Genomic DNA, 23,301 nt, shown 5'->3' on the forward strand with positions numbered 1-23,301 from the left:
TAACATTGCTTAACATAAACAACTACTACTAACAACTCACTGCAGCATCAAGCCACCTGAGGTCAACACAGCTACGCGTGCTCACCCTGCGTCTCAGTCTATTCAAAGCCTCCCTCTTAACATCCTCCCAGAAAGTTCAGATTTCCTTTAAATTTTTCTTTATGACTACCTTCAACCCCAGACGAGGACGACCTGCTTTCCGTTTAGCCCTAGACGGTTGGCCGAAAAGGATAATCTTCGACAATCTGTCATTCTTCATCCACAGAACGTGTCATAGCCATCTCAACCTTTCTTTCATTGTAGCCATGGGACTGAACCACATTTTTCGTACAGCCTACTGTTTGAAATACGGTCAGTCAGTCTGGTACCCAGAATAATCCGTAGGTAATTTCTCTGGAAAACATCTAGTACACTTCATCCGCTTTTCGGAGCACCCATGCTTCAGAGCCATATTTGGCCACTGTCATCGCTTTAGCTTCCATTACTCTAACCTTGGTTTGTAGACTTATGTTCCTATTCTTTCTAACTTTTTTTTAACTATGAACAAACACCCTGAACCTTAGCTATTCTATATTTAACATCCTCAATGTTACCACCACATTTACTAATAATACTACCGAGGCAAGTGAAGCTGCCTTCCTGATCAATCTTTTCGTTACCCAACGTCACCTTTTCATCTTCACTTATTCCTAGCCTTAGTGATCTAATGTTCTTAAAATTAATTTTCGAACCTATTCTAGCACCCTGAACTCGCAAAACCTCTAAAAGTTCATTCATTTTGCTCACACTGTCATCTAGGATGCTTAAATCATCAGCATAATCTAAGTCCAGGAGAGTTTTTCCTCCCCAGTTGATTAGGTGGTCTCCCATCGCCTTTCCTGTGATCCTTAAGACGAAGTCCATCAAAATGATTCATAGAAAGGGGAATAGAAAACAGGCTTGCTTAACTCATGATTTAATACAAAACCATCAGCTAACCTCATTTACTACCAGTCTCTGGAAAACCATACAAGGATACGACCTTTAGTAAAGTTCTTCTATCAACATAATCGAATGCTTGCTAATTGCGATCTATAAGACTGAGGATCAAAGGTGTTTGATATCTCGAGCACTTCTCAATTATTAACCTAAGAGTAAAAATTTGTTCGACACATCCTCTACCTTTTCTAAAACCGCACTGTTCACCTCTTAAAACTTTGTCTACAGCATGTCTCAGTCTAAAAAGTATCATATTACTAAGTAATTTGCTACCTACAGCGACCAGTCTAATGCCTCGATAATTACCACATTTATTACCTTTTTATCACATTTTATCACTCTTATCACCTTTCTTATACAGTGGTTTGATTAAGTTTTTTTCAAAATCGTTAGGCACTCCCCCTTTTTCAAAAATCATATTCACAATCTTCAGTAACTCATTTCTAACCTTAGAGCCACCATATCTAAGAAACTCATTTACCAAATCATCTGCACCTGGAGCCTTATTATTTTTTAATCCTTTTAGTACTGTCGCTAATTCCTCTTCACAATACAAATCTTCCTTTACATCAAAGGTATCACAAGCTTTTTTATTTACCTTTATATCCTTTCCTGCATCTCTGTCTCGGTTTAGCTCATTCTCAAAATGTTCTGCCCATCTCTCTTTAACTCTTTCTTTATTGTGGCCCCCTTCCTATCTTTAATTGGGATAAGTCCAGATGGACTACTCCCTTTCAATGTATTAACATACCACTTTAGTATTTTGCTATTATTCCGTCTAGCTGCATCTTCCAGATCCTCAGCAATTTTATCCATGGCCTGTCACATCTCGTCACACCTCCTTACGTAGTCGTCACACCTCCCACGTCACACCTCCGTAGTTCATATTTTAATATTTTCTCCACTTTCTTTACATTCCTTTTGTTTTCATATGATCTATCCCTCAGATGATTCTTGTGTACAAGCCCCTTCTCCTCTCTATTAAATATGAAGCTTTTTCACTTATATTCCTAGCTGTAGTTCTAACTTTCTTCCCTTAGACATCATCAAGAAATTCACAAATTGTTTTTCTAAAATTATTCCAACCATTTTCCACTTTTTCAAATTTTAGACTGTTAAGTTCAACTGTTCCTGTAGGCCTGTGACCTGTTCACAAAATGCCATTCTTTTTTTTAATGAAGAACACTAAGTTTCGGTTTGAAAAAAGCTATAGAATTTATAATTATATATAAAAATAAGATAATTTCAACTCTGAAAACCATATTTTGAAACAATTTTATTTAGGGATGGTGGTTAATTTTGGAGGGAAGCAAAATGTGCAGAATCAAAAGTACTTAAGACTTGCCCCTAGGACTAGCTTCAGAGACCATTCGAAAACTCCATTTATGCGTGTTTTTGGTTTTGATATCGCTGTTTGCTTTCCTTTGAAGATCCAAATTAAAATAATCTATGAATATATTTCAACATTTTTCCATTATGCAACCTATAAAAATTCAGAGTTTTGTCCCTATAAATCCAACCAATCCTAAAATATTAAATACCTATTTTCCTAACACCTATATCTTTTTTTGGTTAGGTGTAAACATAAATTTTGAAGTTTTTATTTTATCGGAAGCAACTATCACAGACTATCTCAGTCCATCCTGAGATAACAAATATGTATATCCTAATGCTTATATCCCTTTTTTGGTCTGGGAATGACCAAAAATCTCTAATTTTTATCAGTATCTGTCAACTCGTATATCAAACAATCTCATTATGTCGTCAGATAAGTCCTATTGACAGTATCTCCTGATAAAATGCGAATTTTAAGCCTTAGTTTTTAGTTCAATCTATGGTTTTAATTTAAACTGCCCCTTTCCATCATTCCTTAAAAGTTATATCCCTGTTAGTCCTTCCAATTTTGATATATCAAATATGTAATTTTTTAGTGCTTATATTCCTTTTTGATATAGGGTAAATTGATTAATTTTGAAGTTTTATATCAGAAGCTGTTAATCTAAATATTGATCGATCTTCATGTTCTGTTGAAAATAAGTTTTGACATATTAGAGTGCATACTACTGCTACTACTACTAATAACTCACTGCAGCACCAAGCCGCCTGAGGCCAACACAGCTACGCACGCTCCTCCTCCAACCTAATCTATTTAAAGCCTCCCTCTTTACACCCTCCCAGGAAGTTCCCATTTCCTTTAAATCTTTATTTATGACATTTTCCTAACCCAGACAAGGACGACCTGCTTTCCGTGTAGCCCCAGACGTTTGGCCAAAAAGGATAATCTTCGGTAATCTGTCATCCTTCATCCGTAGAACGTGGCCTAGCCATCTCAACCTTTCTTTCATTATAGCCCTAGAAAGCGGGATTGAACCACATTTTTCGTACAGCCTACTGTTTGAAATACGATCAATTAGCCGGGTACCCAGAACAATCCGTAGGCAATTTCTCTGGAAAACATCTAGTAAATTTTCATCTGCTTTTCGGAGCGCCCATGCTTCAGAACCATATTTGAACACTGTCATCACTATAGCTTCCAATATTCTAATCTTTGTTTGCAGACTTATCTTTCTATTCTTCCAAACTTTTTTTAACTGTGAAAAAAAAAAAAACACCCTGAGCCTTAGCTATTCTACTTTTAACATCTTCAATGCTCCAACCATCTTTGCTAATAATACTACCAAGGTAACTGAAGCTCCCAACCTAATCAACCTTTTCGTTACCGAATGTCACCTGTTCATCTTCACTTATTCCTAGCCTTAGTGACTTAGTCTTCTTAACATTAATTTTCAAGCCTATTTTAGCACCCTGAACTCGCAAAACCTCTAAAACTTCATTCATTTTGCCCACACTTTCATCTAATATGCTTAAATCATCAGCATAATCTAAGTCTAGGAGCGTTTTTCCTCCCCATTTGATTCCGTGGTCTCCAATTGCCTTTCCTGTGCTCCTTAAGATGAAATCCATCAAAATGATCCATATAAAGGGGGGTAGAACACAACCCTGCTTAACTCCTGATTTAATACAAAACCAGTTGCTAACCTCATTTCCTACCTTAACCGCAGCGGTATTATTCTCGTACATAGCACAAATCCCTTTAATGTATTTTTCTGGTATACCACATAACGATAAGACCTTTGTTAACGCTCTTCTATCAACAGAATCGAAAGCTTGCTTATAATTGATAAAACTGAGGACCAAAGGTTTTGAAGTTTTAGTTATGTTTAAACAAGATGCATTATCCCTTATTTTCATTAATTTCTTTGATGATCTTTATTTCACACGTCTTTAACGCAATCTCAGCAGCCACATTCTTTCAGTAATCATTAATCGCAATGTGGAAGCACGTAAAGAGACGGTAATTGATTTGTAGATACTAATCAACGGTGTATGTTAGACTAGCTTATGATCGTTGAGTGCCAGTCAAGTGCCTACCGAAAGTTAATTACCATATCCCATCCTAGCAAACTACTATTGTCCCATCAGAAATAAAAGACCCCAATACTACTTGCGCATTCGTTCCTAAAATGTCACGTAGTCCATACAAGATAAATGGTTAATATGGACGTTAATTTAAAGATTTCATTTAACTTGATGTTGGATAAAATCCTATGCAGCGATTTGTAATAACTGTATACGTGCAATAATAATGCAATCATAATACTATATATATATATATATATATATATATATATATATATATATATATATATATATATATATATATATATATATATATATATATATATATATATTATATGTGCATTTTTTTCTCAACGAATAATTACCTTTAAGATATTGAGTATTAATATAGATTGTGAATACGTAACATAAATACACGAGGGCGAGAACCAAGGTATGATAAGCTTGTTTTGGTGTTACTTGGTTGTTCTACATTTGTTTTTTCATAGGCATATATTTTGGGGGTGATACCTAGCACGGGCATACTATGGGGAATTCACGGTAGGCACGCCACTTGCCTGGGTAGGGAATTTAAAGTGCCGAAATCCTATAGGCAAGTGTGTATTCTCCTGACGAGCCCTTGTGTTGGGTTGTTGCCTCTTAATTATTTGTTGTTTTTTTACTGTTTTTATTATTTGGTAAATGACGACTTATACTTACTTACGACACGACTGCCTGTCCATGGATTAATCTTTATGGTTGATTGTGTATGGCTATGCTGTTTGACCTATGTAATTGTATGGATGAGTAGGGTTAAGGCCTCATTCAAGTACTGATATATGTTAATTAGTAATGTAATTCTTTTTTTTTATGTGTTTGTGCTGTTGCATTGGTGATTTCTTTTTTCATTATATTATGAATAAATATATATATATATATATATATATATATATATATATATATATATATATATATATATATATATATATATATAAAGTTTGACTGTTTTTCTCAGCTCTACTTTTTAAAACAGTAAAAAACTTGAGTGTAAAGAGCGGGGCGTTTAAGAGGGAACAGCCCCTTAAAAATAAGTTAAAAAAAACTTTTTTTTTAATTTAATTTCTGAACGTTTTTGAATTAATGAATGCTTTGATTTTGGCTCTCCGCACATGAATAATTAAAACGAAATTTGCATATTAATTTATTTTTTTGGCTAAATTGCTTTCTCATAGTTTTGATCGGACAATTTTGAGAAAAAAAGGAGCGGGGAGTAGGCCTAGTTACTCTCCAATTTTTTGATCATTTGAACTAGAATTTTTGATTTTTTACGAACGTTTTTCTTAGGAAAAATATACGTAACTTACGAATTAACTTACGTAACCAACTTCTATATTCGTATGTTTTTATTACGTATATGAGGAGGTTTGCACCCTCGTCAATACCTCGCTCTTTACACTAAACCTTAAATTTTGTCCCAATTCCCTAAGAATGACCCCTGAATCACAAAGGCCGTAGAATAAATAGTTGAAATTAATAAAATTACTTTAGCGCAAAGAGTGAGGTATTAGGATGAGGTGAACCCCTCATTTGCGTTATTATATCTGTTCGTTTTAAGTTTTAAGGCTGCTCTTTACTTTCAGTTGAAAAGACTTTTTCATATTTATTTTTTCATTGTTTTAAAAAAAATGCTAAAAATCTTACGCCCCCTTCGTGGGAAATTCTCTTCCCACCTGACAAATTCCTCCATGGAAAGCTCCCCCTGCATAACCCCCTCCCCTCAATCCGTTCCTCCAACCAAAAAAAAACCTGAAAGCGTCTGTACACTTCCCAATAACCATTACTGTATGTAAACACTGGTCAAAGTTTGTAACTTGAAGCCCCTCCCTAGGGGACTCTGGGGGGATTGAGTCGTCCCCAAAGACATAGTTATTAAGTTTTTCGACTCTGCTGAATAAAATGGTTATCTCAGAATTTTGATCTATTGACTTTGGGAAAAATGAGCGTGGGAGGGGGCCTAGGTGCCCTCCAATTTTTTTGGTCACTTAAAAAAGCACTAGAACTTTTAATTTCCGTTAGAATGACCCCTCTCGCGACATTCTAGGACCCCTGGGTCGATACGATCACCCCTGGGAAAAAAAATAAAACAAATAAACACGCATCCGTGATCTATCTTGTGGCAAAAAATACAAAATTCCACATTTTTATAGATAGGAGCTTGAAACTTCTACTGTATGGTTCTCTGATATGCTGAATCTGATGATGTGATTTTTGTTAAGATCCTATGACTTTTAGGGGATTTTTACCCCTATTTTCTAAAATAAGACAAGTTTTCATAGGCTCGTAACTTTTGATGGGTAAGACTAAACCTGATGAAACTTCTTACTTTGGTAATTAAGACAGATAAACAGTTGAATGTTACCTTGACCCTACTCACCAACCCAATCATCGAGGACAAACAGTACAACCGAACACAATACACCAAAAAGAAGGGTCCATAATGAGCTCTTTTTCTCGAATCGTTGCTGTGGAACTTTAAATTTTGATTCTAATGAGTCAGGTTTGAAAGGTGGTAACCATATATAAATTTAGTTTAACCCTGGGTGTGCAATTTTCAGTATTATAGCTTAAAGAAAAGACTCCTCTTTTCTCTTTGCTTTTTTTTCATTTGAAAGGAGTATAAATTGTTCCATATATGAGGGGGCTGTCTCCTGTTAAACCCCCCGCTCTTTTCGTTTAAGTTTGTATTTGTTCCATTTCTTTTAGAGTAACTACTTAAACACAACAACCGTTGATTTGGAATAAGAAGTATTTTTAAACCACCATAAAACTTTAGTGGAAAGAGAAAGGAGCTGAGGAGGGGGGTAGTCCCCCTAATATACGGTATAATTTATATTGGTTTAAGTTTAACTGTTGCTCTTTACCTTCATTTTTTTTACTTTTTTTTGTCAATTCAAGTTAAGAAACGACTGTACCATCATGCAGTAGCAGGGGTTCTGGGGCTAAAAGGCTCCATCAAAGCTTGTTCATCGTCTTACTCCAATTTGCTATCTCCAAAACTTTCGCTTTGTAGCATTTTGGGTCTATTCAGGTACATATTTTGTTTTACATAAGTAAAATGATAGAAATGGGCACATTAGGGTTGAATGAACTCATTTTGGATATTCTACGACCAATGGTCTTATAAAATCATCCGTGGCAAAAAAAAAATACGAAATTTATTATTTTACCGATATGGACTTGATTCTTTTCTTTTTTAATTTCTCACACATGTTTAATGGATGTTGCAGTTCTTCTTAAGGTCACATCCCCTTTTAGTCTATTTTTCCTTTTTTTAAGACTATCTAAACTTTCCTCTGATAATGACTTGTGATTGGCTAATAAATTAGTCAATCACAAACGTAATAACGTAGTAAATCTTACGTATTTATGATTTTTGTAAAAGCTGATACATTTTGTTTAAATATTTTCTTTATATGAAACACATGGGTTTTAGAGTTTAGGTTTTATTGACAAGGGGTCACTCTTACATACCAATCTTCACCATTGAACCGTTTGTTTCGACTTACGTTTTAGTTTCAATAATTATTGCATTTTCTAAGTATTTACTGATCAAGCTTCTCAAGAACGCTCTTCCTCGTCCACCACCTTGATTTTCAATTTATATCAATTTAGCAACTTTTAGCTTGCAAATTAGACAAATAGTTTTGTTTTGATTTTCTATGAAAGAGAGTGCTCTTGACTTTATTTACATGTAATAATGTTTTTTTTTAGTAAATGGAGTTCTGTAACTATTGGTATCCCTTGGCGTTAAGTATTCATATAAAAGTCTTTAAACCGTCTAAACTGAGAAAGTTCTCTACTCTAGAATTCTGGATTGAATAAGTCTCCAGGAATAGGACATTCATTGATTCCTTGCCAGAGGGACAAGTTGTAAGAAGTTTTGAAAGAGTAAATAGATGAGAAAGTGATGGATAGAAAAGGTGGTGAAAGTGAGCCTAAAGGAGAGACAGATATTTTATTCTCTGACTCGCGTTTTGGTGATAGCTATACAAATAGTGACTTCACTGAGAATAATATCGCAAAAAAGGTACTTCCTGAAGAAGTTAGGTCCAACAGTGAGCCGCTAAATATAGAAGTATTGTGTAAGGGTAATGAGAAAAGTATCGACTTCGACTCAAATATTCTCCAAAATGAAGTGCAAAATGTTGCTAGAATAGTTGAATCGAAGGAAATATTCGGATCCCGAAAAATGTGTATTGTTGATGAAAGTGAGTCGTCTAAAGTTGAAAGCAGTAAGTCCGCGGTCACCAATGAAACTGTCAAGGCTAACCAAATTACTTCTGATCAGGACATATCTGAAAGTGGAGTACAGTCACATAATAACTCTTCAAAAACTGCTTCTTTATTGTATGATCAGGAATCAAAAGAAATTTGGGCTGCTAATCAAAATGAATCCAGTAGTAAGCAAAGCTATAACTGTGTAGCCACTAACATACCTTGGACAAGTGAACAAAGTGCTTCCAACTCGGGTGACTCGCTAAGTCGAAGACTCCATGATATGCCAGGCAAAACTGACTATTGTGTTAATACCAAGCCAGGTTGTGTGTTTGTCACAAGTGGAACAAAAGAGGACGGTGAATTATCAAGCACTACGGAAGATGAATTTACCCATGAAACTAAAAATATGCAGTGTACTAGCACAAGTACAATTTTAAATAGTAAGTGCGAAACAGTTATCTCAACTATCCTTGAAACTACCGATGCCTATAATAACCAAAAGTTAGTTTTTCCAAGAAAAGGAAATTTAAAGAGACGCCTTAGCGATTCAGATAGTTGTAGCAGCTCTTCCAATGGATTGGTTGAACCAAAAAGGAAAAGGCGGTTGCAGTTTGATTCTGTTACAGTGTATTACTTCCCTAGAACCCAGGGCTTTACGTGTGTCCCTTCACAGGTATTTTAATGTTTCCTTTTCGTATTTATCTACATTTACCTTTCACCTTTTGGCTCGGGGTTGCGTTTTTATGATTTGAATATTGATACTTCCCTAGATCCCAGGGCTTTACGTGTGTCCCTTCACAGGTATTTTAATGTTTCCTTTTGGTATCTATCTACATTTATCTATCTCCTTTTGGCTTGGGGTTGCATTTTTATGCTTTGAATATTGATACTCTCTTAGAAACCGGGGCTTTACGTGTGTCTTTTTGCAGGTATTATATCCTTTTGGCTTGGGGGTTGCATTTATCTGTTTTGAATTGCTTGTTCTGAAGATTGAAAGAACTCTATAACGGTACAGCTTACCTTTCACCTCTTTCAGCTGACCTCTTTAGCTCAGATTTACAAAATTAAAACGCAGTCAATGTAAAAGCAAAAAGTAGTCTATAAGCATTTTTGGTCTGAAGTTACAAGGTCAGATGCATAGAAACAGTAAAAGGGATAGAAACGAGATTCTTGCTAGTTTTCGTCATTTGTCCCAGTGTGAAAATTACCGTTATTCCGTACCAACAACGAAATCTGACCACAAAATCTTACAGAACCTGCTTCTTCTTTTTTTCTGTCCTTAAGACAAGACCAAGATGGTATGGGTTTTACTTCGAGCGAATAGAGTCACGTTAGAGATGTCTAGCTCTTCAATAGAAAAATTCTGGGCTTTAGTTTGCTTACCAATCACGCATGTTAGATGTTGCAATAGTGGTGCGTTGTCATCACTAGTTCGTAGAGGCTGTAAGTCGATTATAGTAGGTGAGTACCTATGTATAACAATATACTTTTATTAGCTTTTATTTGCTAATTCTTTTATTACCAAAACTTAATATGGAAAAATACAAAGGGAAAAAGTAAAAATTTTGAATTCAATTTCCTTTTACTTACTACCAACTGCGCCCTCTAGGCTACTTTATTTTAATAAAAATAAAATTTCCAATATTACAAAAATGATTGTCGATGCTAGGTTATTTGTTTGAATGTTTGCACCCCTTAAATTTCTGGGCCCGGTGCAAGTGCCCCCTCTACCCCCACCCGCGGTAAAACCGACTCCGATCATTTGATATTTAAATAAATAGTTAGATTGTCACTGAAAGGTTAAGAAACAGCGCTGTTGATTTTAGCTGAAACATTGCAAATCTTGTCGATTTTGTACACTTTTTAAACGACTAAGATGTCACAGTTGACCATATTAACCACAAATAACATTATTAAATAACATTGTTATTTAATAAATTAAAATAGCATTGTTTCATTAAGTCTTTCGCTATTTTTTTCTTAGATTTTAGTAAATTTAGATCATTAGTTTCTGAAGGAGTGTGAAAATTAGTATGTTGAAAGAATTGTTGACATCTTTTACATATTTTTTTTCTCCGAAGGGTGGTTCCACACTTGGCATGTCTTCTGCTCACTCTCATATGCAACAATTTTCAATTACTGAACATTTTGCTGAACAAAGGAAAGTCCACCGAAACCTTATCACTAGTCTGCGAGGCCATATGAAGGACAACGCTGGACCTGGAAGCGAATCGGACAGCTGTGACGAGCCAGAAGAAACTCCCAGTGATTTATCTGATGATGAATTTGATAGTTACTACTTCTTACAAGTAAGCTGTCGATGTTTATTCTCAAAATCAAATTTATTAATACACAGGATTAAACAAGAAATTTAATTGTGATGGTCTCCCTTCATTTGTCAAAGTAACCAATGTTTGCTTATTGGTTTTTATCAAAATAGGTCTGTAATGTTGAGCAAAGATTGATCAATTCCGCAGTGTGTTTTAATTTGAATATTCTGTTACTTTTCTAAGATTTCTTAGAAATTTCTAAGATTTTCTAAAATTATAACCGGAAAAATAAGTGTAGGTTTGATTAAGAAATGAAAATTATTCAGTATATGTGAAGATAATTAAATTGCATGTACGGAATATAAGTAAATTAGTGATAGCAGGTATGTAGTACGTGTCATTTACATTAAAAAAAAGATAAGAATCAATTTTATGTTCAACATTTCAAAATTAAATATAAAATGCATCAGAATAAAAATGAAGTAGTGTTTATGACATTACTTAGATTTATATCACTAAAATACAACCTGCCTAAGGTGCTCGAATATTCCTTCTTAATCACAGTTATTTCAAATAGTTTGTAATAACGAACTATAAGTAAAGAGCGACCTGCGACAATAATAACTAATACATTAAAAGAAAATTTAATGCCAAAAAGTAATTAATTGTAAAGAGAATTAATTGTGATTCTAAATAGACGAATTTGCTTTTCGTGGTGATTCTAAATAGATAAATGTGCTTCTCATGGTGACTCTAAATAGGTAAATTCAATTAAGTTCAAAATTATCCTTCAAAAGTTATTGAACTCTGTTTGATGAATTGTTTAACGGTCCAGACTTTTATAGCTGAGGAAGTAAAAACTTTTTTATGTTCTGTTATTCTGATATTCTCATCTGTTTGATATTCTGTTTGTTTGACAATTGACATTGACATTTAATATCATGTTTGATGATCTATTTGATATCTTTGATTTATCTTTTTGACATTCTGTTTTTCTATGTGCATAAGAAACTTGATTGAATGGCATATGGAGGGTGAACCTATTTCCATGGCAGATAGGCCTACCAATTTTGCCCTTTCTCAGTGATGTCTCTGGTCAGGGGGGCTGTAGGCTCCTGTTGAGTAACGCAGCAATTGAGAGCCTCGTAGAGGCTCGCAAATGACTATTTCAAAAACTACCCTTTTATAATCCCAGTATTTTGTTCATATGCCCTTTTTGTTTCCTTATTACCATTCAGTTGGTATCTGAACAAAGTAATCTCGTATCTGATTTTCCTTGCTCAGAAAGTGGAGCCGGAGAGGGTGCCTAAAACTTACCACAGTGGGGTACAACGATATTTAGGTTTAGAAGGAAGAATAAACTTTTTTTTGCCCGAAAAGTCTAAGCGAGGGCCATCAGGCAATCACTTTTCATCATTACTTTATCGTGTTATGCTATTGTACTTGGATGTAAAGATCTATAAGAAACTTGATTGAATGGGCATGTGGAACGTGAACCAATTTCCCCGCCAGATACATATTTTGCACTTTCGGAGTGATGGCTGTGGTCGGGGGGCCTCTGGGCTTCTGTCGAGTGGCGTAATAATTAAGAGTTTTCTTCTATGGTAATAAGTCTCCTTGAGGCTCGCTAATGTCTACTAATAAACCATCCTTTCATAATCATAGTATTTTGTGCATATCCCCCTTTTGTTACCATACTACGATTATGTTGGTATCAGAATTAAATAATCTTGTATCTGACTTTCCTTGCTGAGAATGTAGAGTCAGAGAGGCTTTTAAAATGTACCCCAGTGGGCTATAACGATGTTTAGGTTTAGAAGGAAGAGCAAATTTTTTTTTTATCCAAAAAGTATAAGTGAGGGCAATCACTTATGATTATTTGATATTGTCATATTGTTGTATTTTGATGTAAAGATATATATCATGGTTGCACCAGTAGCTGCAATGCAGTGAAAAGTGGACCACAGTTCATTCTCTCACTGAGACTATCTGTCTTGGCTTTAATCTAATTAGCCATTGCACTCAAGTATTTTATCACTTCCACCAAGTTGATGATTCAAAAATTAACATATTTTATCCAAAGTAGGGGATTTACATGTTTATATGAGTTTCGTGCTTTCACACAAAAGTCATTTTGTATTTATGTCTTATACTGATATTTTTTGTTTTCATTATATTTGATATTAACTTTCCGGTCATTAATGCAACTGGTAAACATTCAGCTAAAAAAAAGCATATTTTTGGATAGTCACGGGACACATTCATGGACCGAAAGGATGGTAAACCTAGCAATGATGTCAATAACTTTTAGTATACAGCTTGAAATCTCGAAAAAAAAGCAAGGAAATCTGATTAAAAGGGATACTATACTTGTATTATTCAAAATCAAAAACTAATAACCTATGACAGGCTACTGAGAATTTCAGGTTATGATACGATTTTGTAAAGTTGGTCTCTAGTGCTAACACCACCTGTATACTTCCAAGGCCATATTCAAGGGAGGGTCATAAGGTTTGACCCCCCCCCCGTCGAAGTGTTTGTCCGACTCGTAAAAACGCAACAAAAATGAATTTAAACACATTTTTCTTGTGTTTATTGAAGTTTTATTTTGTAATTTTTTATTTTTATTTATCAGCTGATCAGAAAGTTCTGACTGACTCAAATTAACTTTCTTGGTAATAATAAAATACCATTGTGAATGGGCATTAAGCGCGTGTTGTTCAAAATTCAAAAATTACAGGATATTGTCATAAATCATTTACTTGAGCCAGTTTTATAGACATATATTGCATAGTTAGTGAAGCAATAATTTTTGTCGTTTTTAATTTCAACTTCCTACTTTACTTCCATGAAAATAACTTCATTAAAAAAAAGACCTTTATCTTTTTACCATTTAGTATTTTTAAAGGGAGAAAACAAACTTTGTCTGAAAATAAATCGTTCTCTCTCTTAATAATGATGTAATTCAATAATGTACTTTGAGAGAAAGATGGGTTTATTAATATAAATAACACAACAAAACAAGCAAATGGCCCGAAGCAAAGCTTGTTTTGGCTTACAACCCCAATACACATACATATAAAACAATACGGAAAAGAAGAAAAAATAAAAAGAAAAGAAAAGGAAAAGAAAAAAGAAAGAAAGAAGAAGAAGAAAAAATCAATTACCCTGCATTTCAATCGAAACGGATTTACACTTCAAAAGAGACAAAACAGAAAGAAACTGAAACCACTTAACCAGTATCGCCAAAATCAAAACCAACATCTTGGCTCCACTTGAGTTCCACTCAACTATCAAAACCATAAATATTAAGGCAAAATAGCTTTAATTCCCGCCGAAATTCAAGAAAGCTATCCAAGTTTCTCAAAGTCGTAGGTAAACAATTCCATGCATGGGGTCCTAGATGCCGAATAGAGAATTGAGATCTACGAGTAATAGTAAGCGGACGACGAATTATATCGGACTGTCTCGTAGAATGTGTATGAATATCACTTCCTAATTCAAACATACTTTTAAAACATATTGGTAAACAATTTTGAAAATATTTATATATAAACAGGCTTCGATAAAAAATAATAAGTCCTGCTAAAGGCAAGATTTTGCATTCTATATACCTCTGGAATCATTTTAGAAACTAGCCTTGCAGCAATAATTTCATAACTTATATATTTTCATTCTCAATATCTTGTAGTTGAATGTCAATTGTTTTTTCATATCCATTGTTTCATGTTTCGTTGTTGACCTCTTAAGTAGTCTATTGTCTCTTGTGTTTGATTTCCTCCGTTGACGCTAATGCTGCAGCAATTAGACTTCGCTTTATTTATTTTGCCCTTAACTTTGGTAAGAAGATTCTCCTACTCCGCTAGAATCATGCAGTTTCTTTCTTGTATTCATTTTGAAGCGTAGAGAAATCATTTCGTCAAATCAATATTCTAGTTGGTTCCCATTTGGCTTTTATTCCTTGGTCGCTATTGCGCAAGATGTAGCTAATACAATCTTGAGAGAATTAAGCAATATTGATTTTCAAACTAAGGAAATCGAAAACGTTTATCTTTTTTCTTCTTGGTATTTAAGTTGCGTCTCTTTATTGGGCGTAACCATTTTGTGTATAGCCTATTCCACAAATTCTTGTTTTTCCATCATTTCTTAGAAGTAGGCAGTAATGGCGTTATTTGAGGGGAGGCATTATCCCCTCCCAATTTTCTTCATCCCCCACCCGATTTTCATCACACCTTTTTGATATTTTCATTTGAAAAATAACTGTGTTGTATTCTTATTTGAAAAAATGAAATAGACACAATGTTGTCACCTTTAGATTCAAAGAATCCCGTTCCCCCACCCTACATTTATGTGAATTGGCACCATGTGAAGGCAATAATATTTGAATTGAAATGAAATATTTAACTTAAAAAGATTTTTTTTTGTATAGTTAATCTCTGTAATAGTTATCATTAAGGTAAACATTTTGTTTACCAAGATTTTTTTTTGTCTTTCACACATTGGAATTAAAACAGCAGGGCTATTTTCAGCTTCTTCTTCAAGATAAACGTCAATTTCAACATCAAATTAGAATGTGTGCAAAGATCTGTTCTAGTTTTGAAGAAATTGTCAATTCAGGTATGCATCCTATATAAAACTGCGTTTTAATTTAAATAAATTCCAATTTTATTATGCCTAGTTTTATAAATATTTGTTTCATCTGCTGTGTTAAGATTGGCCGTCACTGACGAGGGGAGCCTGCTTTCCACCAACTGGTATACATCTCAGAACACCACTATGCTATAAAGATTCGCCACGCTTGTTGCGGGCCACCTGATGTACATCTCAGAACGCCAAATGTGCCGCATTTTTCCGCCACGCTTGGTACAATTTTCGCTAAGATTGGCACGAGCCACCTGCTGTACATCTCAGAATGCCAAGTTTGCCGCACAGTTCCGCCACGCACGGTACAATTTCCGCCACGCTTCACATGGGCCACCTGGTGTACGAGATTTCTCAAAGTGGGTGCCTCCTCCTTTTCTGAATCTGATTAATTTCTTGTCCATTTAAGTTTATGCAAGGCATGAAAAAACTGCTTCTGAAAGCAATTATTAGACTGAGTTATAACCGCGCTTCGTGGTTTATTGTTTTATTTATTACTTATTTATTTATTTTCCTCAAAATCGAGAGTATATAAAATACATAAATGAAATTGCAAAAGAAAAAAAAATGTTTCAACAAACGAAACAAAGCATTGGTTTAAGACAGGCTTAATACGAAAAAAATACGTAAAAAAAATTAAATATGTTTTCTTTTGTAGGATTTTGTTAAGTGGCATTATGTTGTACATCCGTTGACTTTTGTTCCTGTTGCCATGCATTTAAATATTACAGAGAAAAATAAGACACACATTTGGAGAAATAAAACAAAAAAAATTTCAAATTTTTACTGATTATATACTACAATTTACGTACTTTATCAATGCTTAATGTTACAATAAAACGTAGTTTAATTTTATAAAGAGTAATTTAGTAAATAAAATTATCCTGTAAAATGTAAGTTTTTCAGCAAACTTTACACTTTTAGCGATTAAAAATTTCCGTGCATTAATTAATGGCTTACATTAAAAATAAAATAAAACACTTATTAATAATATTCTTTATTTGCTTTTTGCTGAATCCTGATGTAATAGATCAGTTTTGATGTGTTGATAATAGATATATAATTATAATATATAAAATGATAATAGATAATTGATAATAGATAATATATAAAATTTAACTTGATCTACCTTGACCACTACCACTACTTGTTTGATTCTGTGCTATATTTAACGAAATATTATCACTTATATATTCTGTGCTACATTTTATTATTTGAAAAACCTTACATATTTTAAATAACTTATTTAGAGATTATCAAATTTATTTTGTTTTCAAGAAGGAGCTTCTGTAATATTTTATAGGTAGAAAAATAAGAAAAGAAACAAAAAGTATTCTAAATTCTGAAAGAAAATAGCTCAAGAAATCCGGCTATATATTTTTTTTCTTAGCCAGTACCGACGAGGCAAAGACGAGCACTTTTGAGGGCTTCTGGAATCAATCGCATTGAATGCAATGAGAAAGATGAATGTAAAACCATCCGCTCTTCTCGAGAACAATGTGGTTGCTCTTGCAAGGTCTTTTGTGACCCTGAAACGTGTAGCTGCGCACAGGGCTCTATTAAATGCCAGGTAAATATTTTTCCTATTCTATCTCATATTTATTTACCTAATATTTTGAGACTCAGAACCCTTTACCTGTACACAGGGCTCTATTAAACGCTAGGTAAATATTTTACCTATTCTATATCATATTTATTTACCTACTATTTTTAGACCCAGAAATGTGCAGCTGTGCACAGGGCTCTATTAAATGCCAGGTAAATATTTTTCCTATTCTATCTCATATTTATTTACCTAATATTTCGAGATTCAGAAACGTGTAGCTGTGCACAGGGCTCTATCAAATGCCAGATAAATATTTTACCTATTCTATCTCATATTTATTTACCTAATATTTTGAGACCAGAAACGTTTAGATGTGCACAGGGCTCTATTAAGTGCTAAGTAAATATTTTACCTATTCTATCTCATATTTTTTTATCTAATATTTTGAGACCCAGAAACGTTTAGCTGTGCACAGGGCTCTATTAAATGCCAGATAAAAATTTTGCTTATTCTATCTAATATTTTTTATCTAATATTTTGTGACCCAGAACCCTTTAACTGTACACAGGGCTCTATTAAATCCAAGGTAAATATTTCAACTATTCTATATTATATTTTTTACCTAATACTTTACTGAATATTTTGTAAAACGCGTACCTGTGCACAGGGCTCTATTAAATGCCAGGGAAATATTTTATCTATTCTATTTAATATTTTTTAACCTAATATTTTGTGATTCAGAATTGTGTAGCTGCGCACAGGGTTCTATTAAATGCCAGGTAAAAGTTTTACCTACTCTATAGAACATTCTTTTACCTAATATTTTATGTAACATTTTGTAACCCAGAAACGCGTAGCTGTGCACAGGGCTCTATTAAATGCCAGGTTAATATTTTACCGATTCTATCCAATGTTCTTTTACCTAATATTTTACCTAATGTGATCTAGAAAACCTGTAGCTGTGTACACGGCTCTATTAAATACCTATTCTATTTAATATTTTATTACCTAATATTTTGTGACCCAAAAACCTGTAGTTGTGTACAGGGCTCTATTAAACAGCGGGTAAATATTTTACCTACTCTGTCTAATATTTTTTTTACCTAATATTTTGTGACCCAGAAACGTGTAGCTATGCACAAGGCTCTATTAGATGCCAAGTAATTATTTTACCTATTCTATCTAATATTTTTTCTTCCTAATATTTCACCCAATATTTTATGACCCAGAAACTTGTAGCTGTGCATAGGGCTCTATTAAATGTCAATATTTTACTTGTTCTGTCTAATAATTTTTTTACCTTATATTTCGCTTGGTAAGACTTCTCATGATAGTCGTCCCAGTGGTGTAAAAAGTCTTTTTCTGTCATTGAAATTTTTTTCTTTTATTGTACCATATCTTTTTTCTATTCTTGTAATTGTAGTATTTAAATAAAGGCTGTTTTTAGGCTATTTTGCTTAATATTTTTACTGAAATAACACCGCAATTTGTACAAATGTATATGAGTACTTTTAAAAAAGACATGTTTTTAAGAATTTTTTGTTTAATTTTTCCCGTCTTCGTTTTGTTTTCTATCTAGACAATTTGGTCCATACCAAATATAGACCATTTGTACGGGAAGAGCTGGTTAATCCCCCCCATTCCCCCGAATAAAAGTTTAGCATGTCATCGTATTAAAAAAAAAATAATCTTTGTCGGATCTTTTGTCACATTGCTTTAAGGCGTCTAGATGGGGATATACGAGCCGTTCTATCACTTACAGACATCTCGAAGTTCTCAACCTGTGTGGTCTTATAAGTTGTAACCTAGGTCTTGCAAAGGGCTGAATGTCTATGGGCTAATTTTTTGAAATTTATGCACCCTAGGCATGGCCATAGGAAAAGCTGGTTATAACGCTCCCAAAACTGTAAGATTGGAACTTCAAGGTATATAAGAAAATACACTTTTCTGTATGTTTTATCTCTTTGTTTTAAGCCGTGTAGATGCGGATTCACTAGTCTTTTTGTCATTTGCAACTAGCTTGAATTTTTTGACTCTGTATGTTCTTATAAGCTATATCTTGCAAAGAAATGACTCTTTTTTGGGCCAATTTTGGTTATTCGTACACCCGAGGCATGGCCAGTTATCCTTCCAGGATCACTGAGATTTTCCCAAATACTTTCTCAGTCAATTACCTCTACTGCTACTAACAACTCACTGCAGCACCAAGCCGCTTGAGGCCAGCACAGCTACGCACACTCCTCCTCCATCCCAATCTATTCAAAGCCTCCCTCTTTACATCCTCCCAAGAAGTTCCTATTCCTTTAAATCTTTCTTTATGCCATCCTCCCATCTAAGACGAGGACGACATGCTTTCGGTTTAGCCCTAGACGGTTGGCCGAAAAGGACAAGATTCGGCAATCTGTCATCCTTCATCCGCAGAACGTGCCCTAACCACCCCAACCTTTCTTTCATTATAGTATGAAACCACACATTTCGTACGGCCTACTGCTTGAAATGTGATTAGTCAGCTGGGTACCCAGAACAATCCGTAGACAATTTCTCTGGAAAACATCTAGTACATCTTCATCCGCTTTTCGGAGTGCCCATGCTTCAGAGCCATATTTGACCACTGTCATCACTATACCTTTCAATTTTCTATTCTCAGTTTGCAAACTTATCTTCTTATTCATCCAAACTTTTGTTTAATTGTGAATAAGACCCAAAGCCTTGGCTATACTGCTTTTTAACATCTTCAATGCCTCCACCGTCTTTACTAATAACACTACCAAGGGTAGTTAAGCTGCCCATCTGATCAATCTTTTTGTTGCCTAACGTCACCTTTTCATCTTCACTTATTCCTAGCTTTAGTGACTTAGTCTTCTCAACATTAATTTTCAGACCTATTCTAGCACTCTGAACTCGCAAAACCTCTAAAAGTTCATTCACTTTCATCCAGGATACTTAAATCATCTGCATAATCAAGTCCAGGAGAGCTTTTCCTGTCCATTTGATTCCGTGGGCTTCCCATTACCTTTCCTGTGCTCCTTAAGACAAAGTCTATTAAAATGATCCATATTAAGGGGGATAGAACACAACCCTACTTAACTCCTGATTTAATACAAAACCAGCTGCTAACCTCATTTCCTACCTTAACCGCAGCAGCATTATTCTTGTACATAGCACTTATCACTTTAATGCATTTGTCTGGTATACCATATAAGCATAAGACCTTTGCTAAAGCTCTTCTATCAACATAGTTGAACGCTTCCTCATAATCTATAAAACTGAGGACAGAAGGTGTTTGACAAATAAGGCACTTCTCAGTTATTAACCGAAGAGTAAAAATTTGGTCGACACACCCTCTACCTTTTCTGAAACCGCACTGTTTTTCTTATAAAACTTTGTTTACAGCATCCCTCAGTGAAAAAGTATCATATTACTAAGTAATTGGCTACCAGTAGTGGCGAGACTAATGCCTCTATAATTACGACACTCACTCTTATTCCCTTTCCTATACAGCAGTTTAATTAAGGTTTTCATAAAATCGTTACGTACTTCCCCTTTTTCAAAAATTATGTTCATAATCTTCAGTAACTTATTTCTAACCTCGGAGCCACCACATTTAAGAAACTCATTTACCACACTATCAGTAACGGGATCCTTATTATTTTTTAATTCTTTTAGTACTGTTGTTAATTCTTCCTCACAAAACAAATCTTGCTTCACATCCAAGGTATTTAAACTTTTTCGTTTTCCTCTATATCTTTTCCTGCAACTCTATCTCGGTTTAGCACATTCTTAAAATGTTCTGCCCATTTCTCTTTGACTCTTTTCTTATTGTGGCCTCCTTCTTATCTTTAACTGGGACAAGTCCAGATTGACTACCCCCTCTCAATTTATTAACACGCTAGTACAATATTTTACTATTATGTCATCTATCTGCATCTTCTAGATCCTTGGCAATTTTGTCCATGGCCTCCACTTCACTCCTCCTTAGTTCATATTTTGATGGTTTCTCCACTTTCTTTGCATTCCTTTTGTTTTCGTATGATCTATCACTCAGATATTTCTTGTACAAACCCCCTCTCCTCTCTATTAAACATAAAGCTTTTCCACTAGTATTCCTAGCTGCAGTCTTAACTAACTTCACAAATAGTTTTTCTTAAATGATTCCAAACATCTTCCACATTGTCAAATTTTAAACTCTAAAGTTCAGTATTCAACTGTTCCTGGAAAGTTTTTCTTGAATTCTCATCCTGTATTCTGCCACAATTGTAACTTCGCGGGAGGTAGTTACCCTTCCTAAATTTCAGCTTTAAATTAACCCTAGGCACTACTAGATGGTGATCTTTACTTCTACCATCAATAAAAGCACTCCAATATACCCTAGTATCTTGTATTGATCTTGCCAGTCTTCGGTTTACTATAACATAATCTTTAACGTTTGCTGTCTTACCATCACGCGGGTACCATGTCAACTTATGGGGCATTTTATGAATAAACTTGGTATTGGTTATAACTAGATTGTTATACCTACAAAATCGCAAAAGTCTGTAGCCATTACTGTTTTGTTTTTCCTTCACCGAATTTACATAGGATAGGATACTATCTATCCATATTTCTACCAACCTGGGCGTTGAAATCTCCTAATTAAAAACACCTTATTTTTACCTGTTTGTTCATGCAACTGTAAGCAAAATTCATCTGAATCACTATTATCTCCATTAGTCGGTTCAACAGGGAAATATACTACTATAACTTATACCCTGAAATTTTTAGTCATAAAATGAACAATTAGTATTCTATTATTAATACCTTCCCAGCCTAGACAAGACTGAGCAGCTTCCTTATTCATCATGAGCCCTATTCGCTGTCTATGTACCTCATCCTTCCTGCCTGAGTAAACAAATTCAATATCACCTAATTTCTGAAACTCCTAATAAGTCCAGTTTGAATCGTCTGAATTGTTCAGTCAAAATGTCAAGGAGACTGGAAACCGAGACTAGTAAGCTCAGGTAATCTAAAAACACTGATTAATAGTTTAATGGCTAAGCAATTTTTTAAACTTTGTTTAGAAAGGCAAATCCTACTACGACAGAGAGAGACATCTGTAAAGTTCGTAGCTGATTATAAAATATGGTATTTTTTAAGGTTAGTAATGAAGGTCTAGGGTCTACCCCCCCCCCCCCGAAATCTTTATCAGTCTCATAAAAACTTAACAAATGTGCATATAAATAAACTTGTGGTGCATTTGTAAAGCTGTTTTTTTACAACTTCCTCTGAAAAATACCCCCTACCCCCCCGAACAAAAATTTGGGATACGACCTTAGGTACCAGTACAAATAAGTATCTTAAATGCCTTACATTTTATTGCAAGTTAGAGTGAACTCCACGAAACTATTGCAATATCAGCCCTTTTTCTCTTTTGAAATATTAGATTAAATAATATTTTTTTTCTTTGTTAAGCTGATTGCACTGTCTCGATATTTTTCAATTGAATTCTTATATGCAAACCTATTAAGAATTGTAAACACAACTACGTGCTGTTGCCTCCATAGACGTGGTTGTTGAACACGGAGCATTGTGAGGGAAAAAATTTCTAGATCTAGGTGTAGTTGTCAAAACCTATGATAAAAAAAATGATATTGACAATAAACAAAAAACAATCATTTGGTATTTGAATTATGGTACATTTGCTCCCCCGAATAGTCAATCATGTATTGGATGCAGATTGGAGGCCCAGTACACGACTCCTTAATGAGAATCAACCACAGGAAAAATAAATTGCCTTTAAAGTGCAATGACGACAATGTGGAGGGGGCAGAGGGATTTGTGCCCCTATGTTCCTCTCTTCGCTCTTAGAATGGCAAAAATACCTTTTTCGAGGTTTTTCATTGAAACAATGCTTTTTTGGTATTATAACTGGATTAAATTTTTTCAAATGAAAATTTCGCCTCCTCCTGTCCCCAGATATTGACAAAATAAGTTCTCATTCCTCTCCAAAAGTTAAGTGAATTGGTGGCACCGGTAAACTGATTGGATAGTACCCTTTACCAAACATTCTTGAAAGATTGCAGACCTCATGCTGTATTCTAACAATGCTGTGCAGAACTATATCTCTGGTATTTAAAATGAATTTTGGTTTATGATTTACAACAATAACTGCTGCAAATCTTATCCATGTCAGTGGTTCAACGTACATTCAGG

The 23,301-nt window shown here is 34.5% G+C and overlaps 1 protein-coding gene across 7 annotated transcripts in view; it reads left to right on the forward strand.

Moving 5' to 3' along the window:
- The window catches only part of LOC136032238 (uncharacterized), a 55,399-nt gene that overhangs the window by 25,923 nt on the left and 6,175 nt on the right, over positions 1–23,301 (forward strand). For all 7 annotated transcript variants that reach the window (XM_065712464.1, XM_065712470.1, XM_065712465.1 and 4 more), the window contains 3 exons: positions 8,149–9,328; positions 10,737–10,964; positions 16,957–17,136. In XM_065712464.1, coding sequence (XP_065568536.1) covers positions 8,345–9,328; positions 10,737–10,964; positions 16,957–17,136 — 1,392 coding nt within the window. In that variant the 5' untranslated portion in view covers positions 8,149–8,344. The remainder of the gene's footprint in view (positions 1–8,148; positions 9,329–10,736; positions 10,965–16,956; positions 17,137–23,301) is intronic.

Source organism: Artemia franciscana, chromosome 10, assembly GCF_032884065.1.
Source record: "Artemia franciscana chromosome 10, ASM3288406v1, whole genome shotgun sequence".
In the NCBI taxonomy this organism is placed as follows: domain Eukaryota; kingdom Metazoa; phylum Arthropoda; class Branchiopoda; order Anostraca; family Artemiidae; genus Artemia; species Artemia franciscana.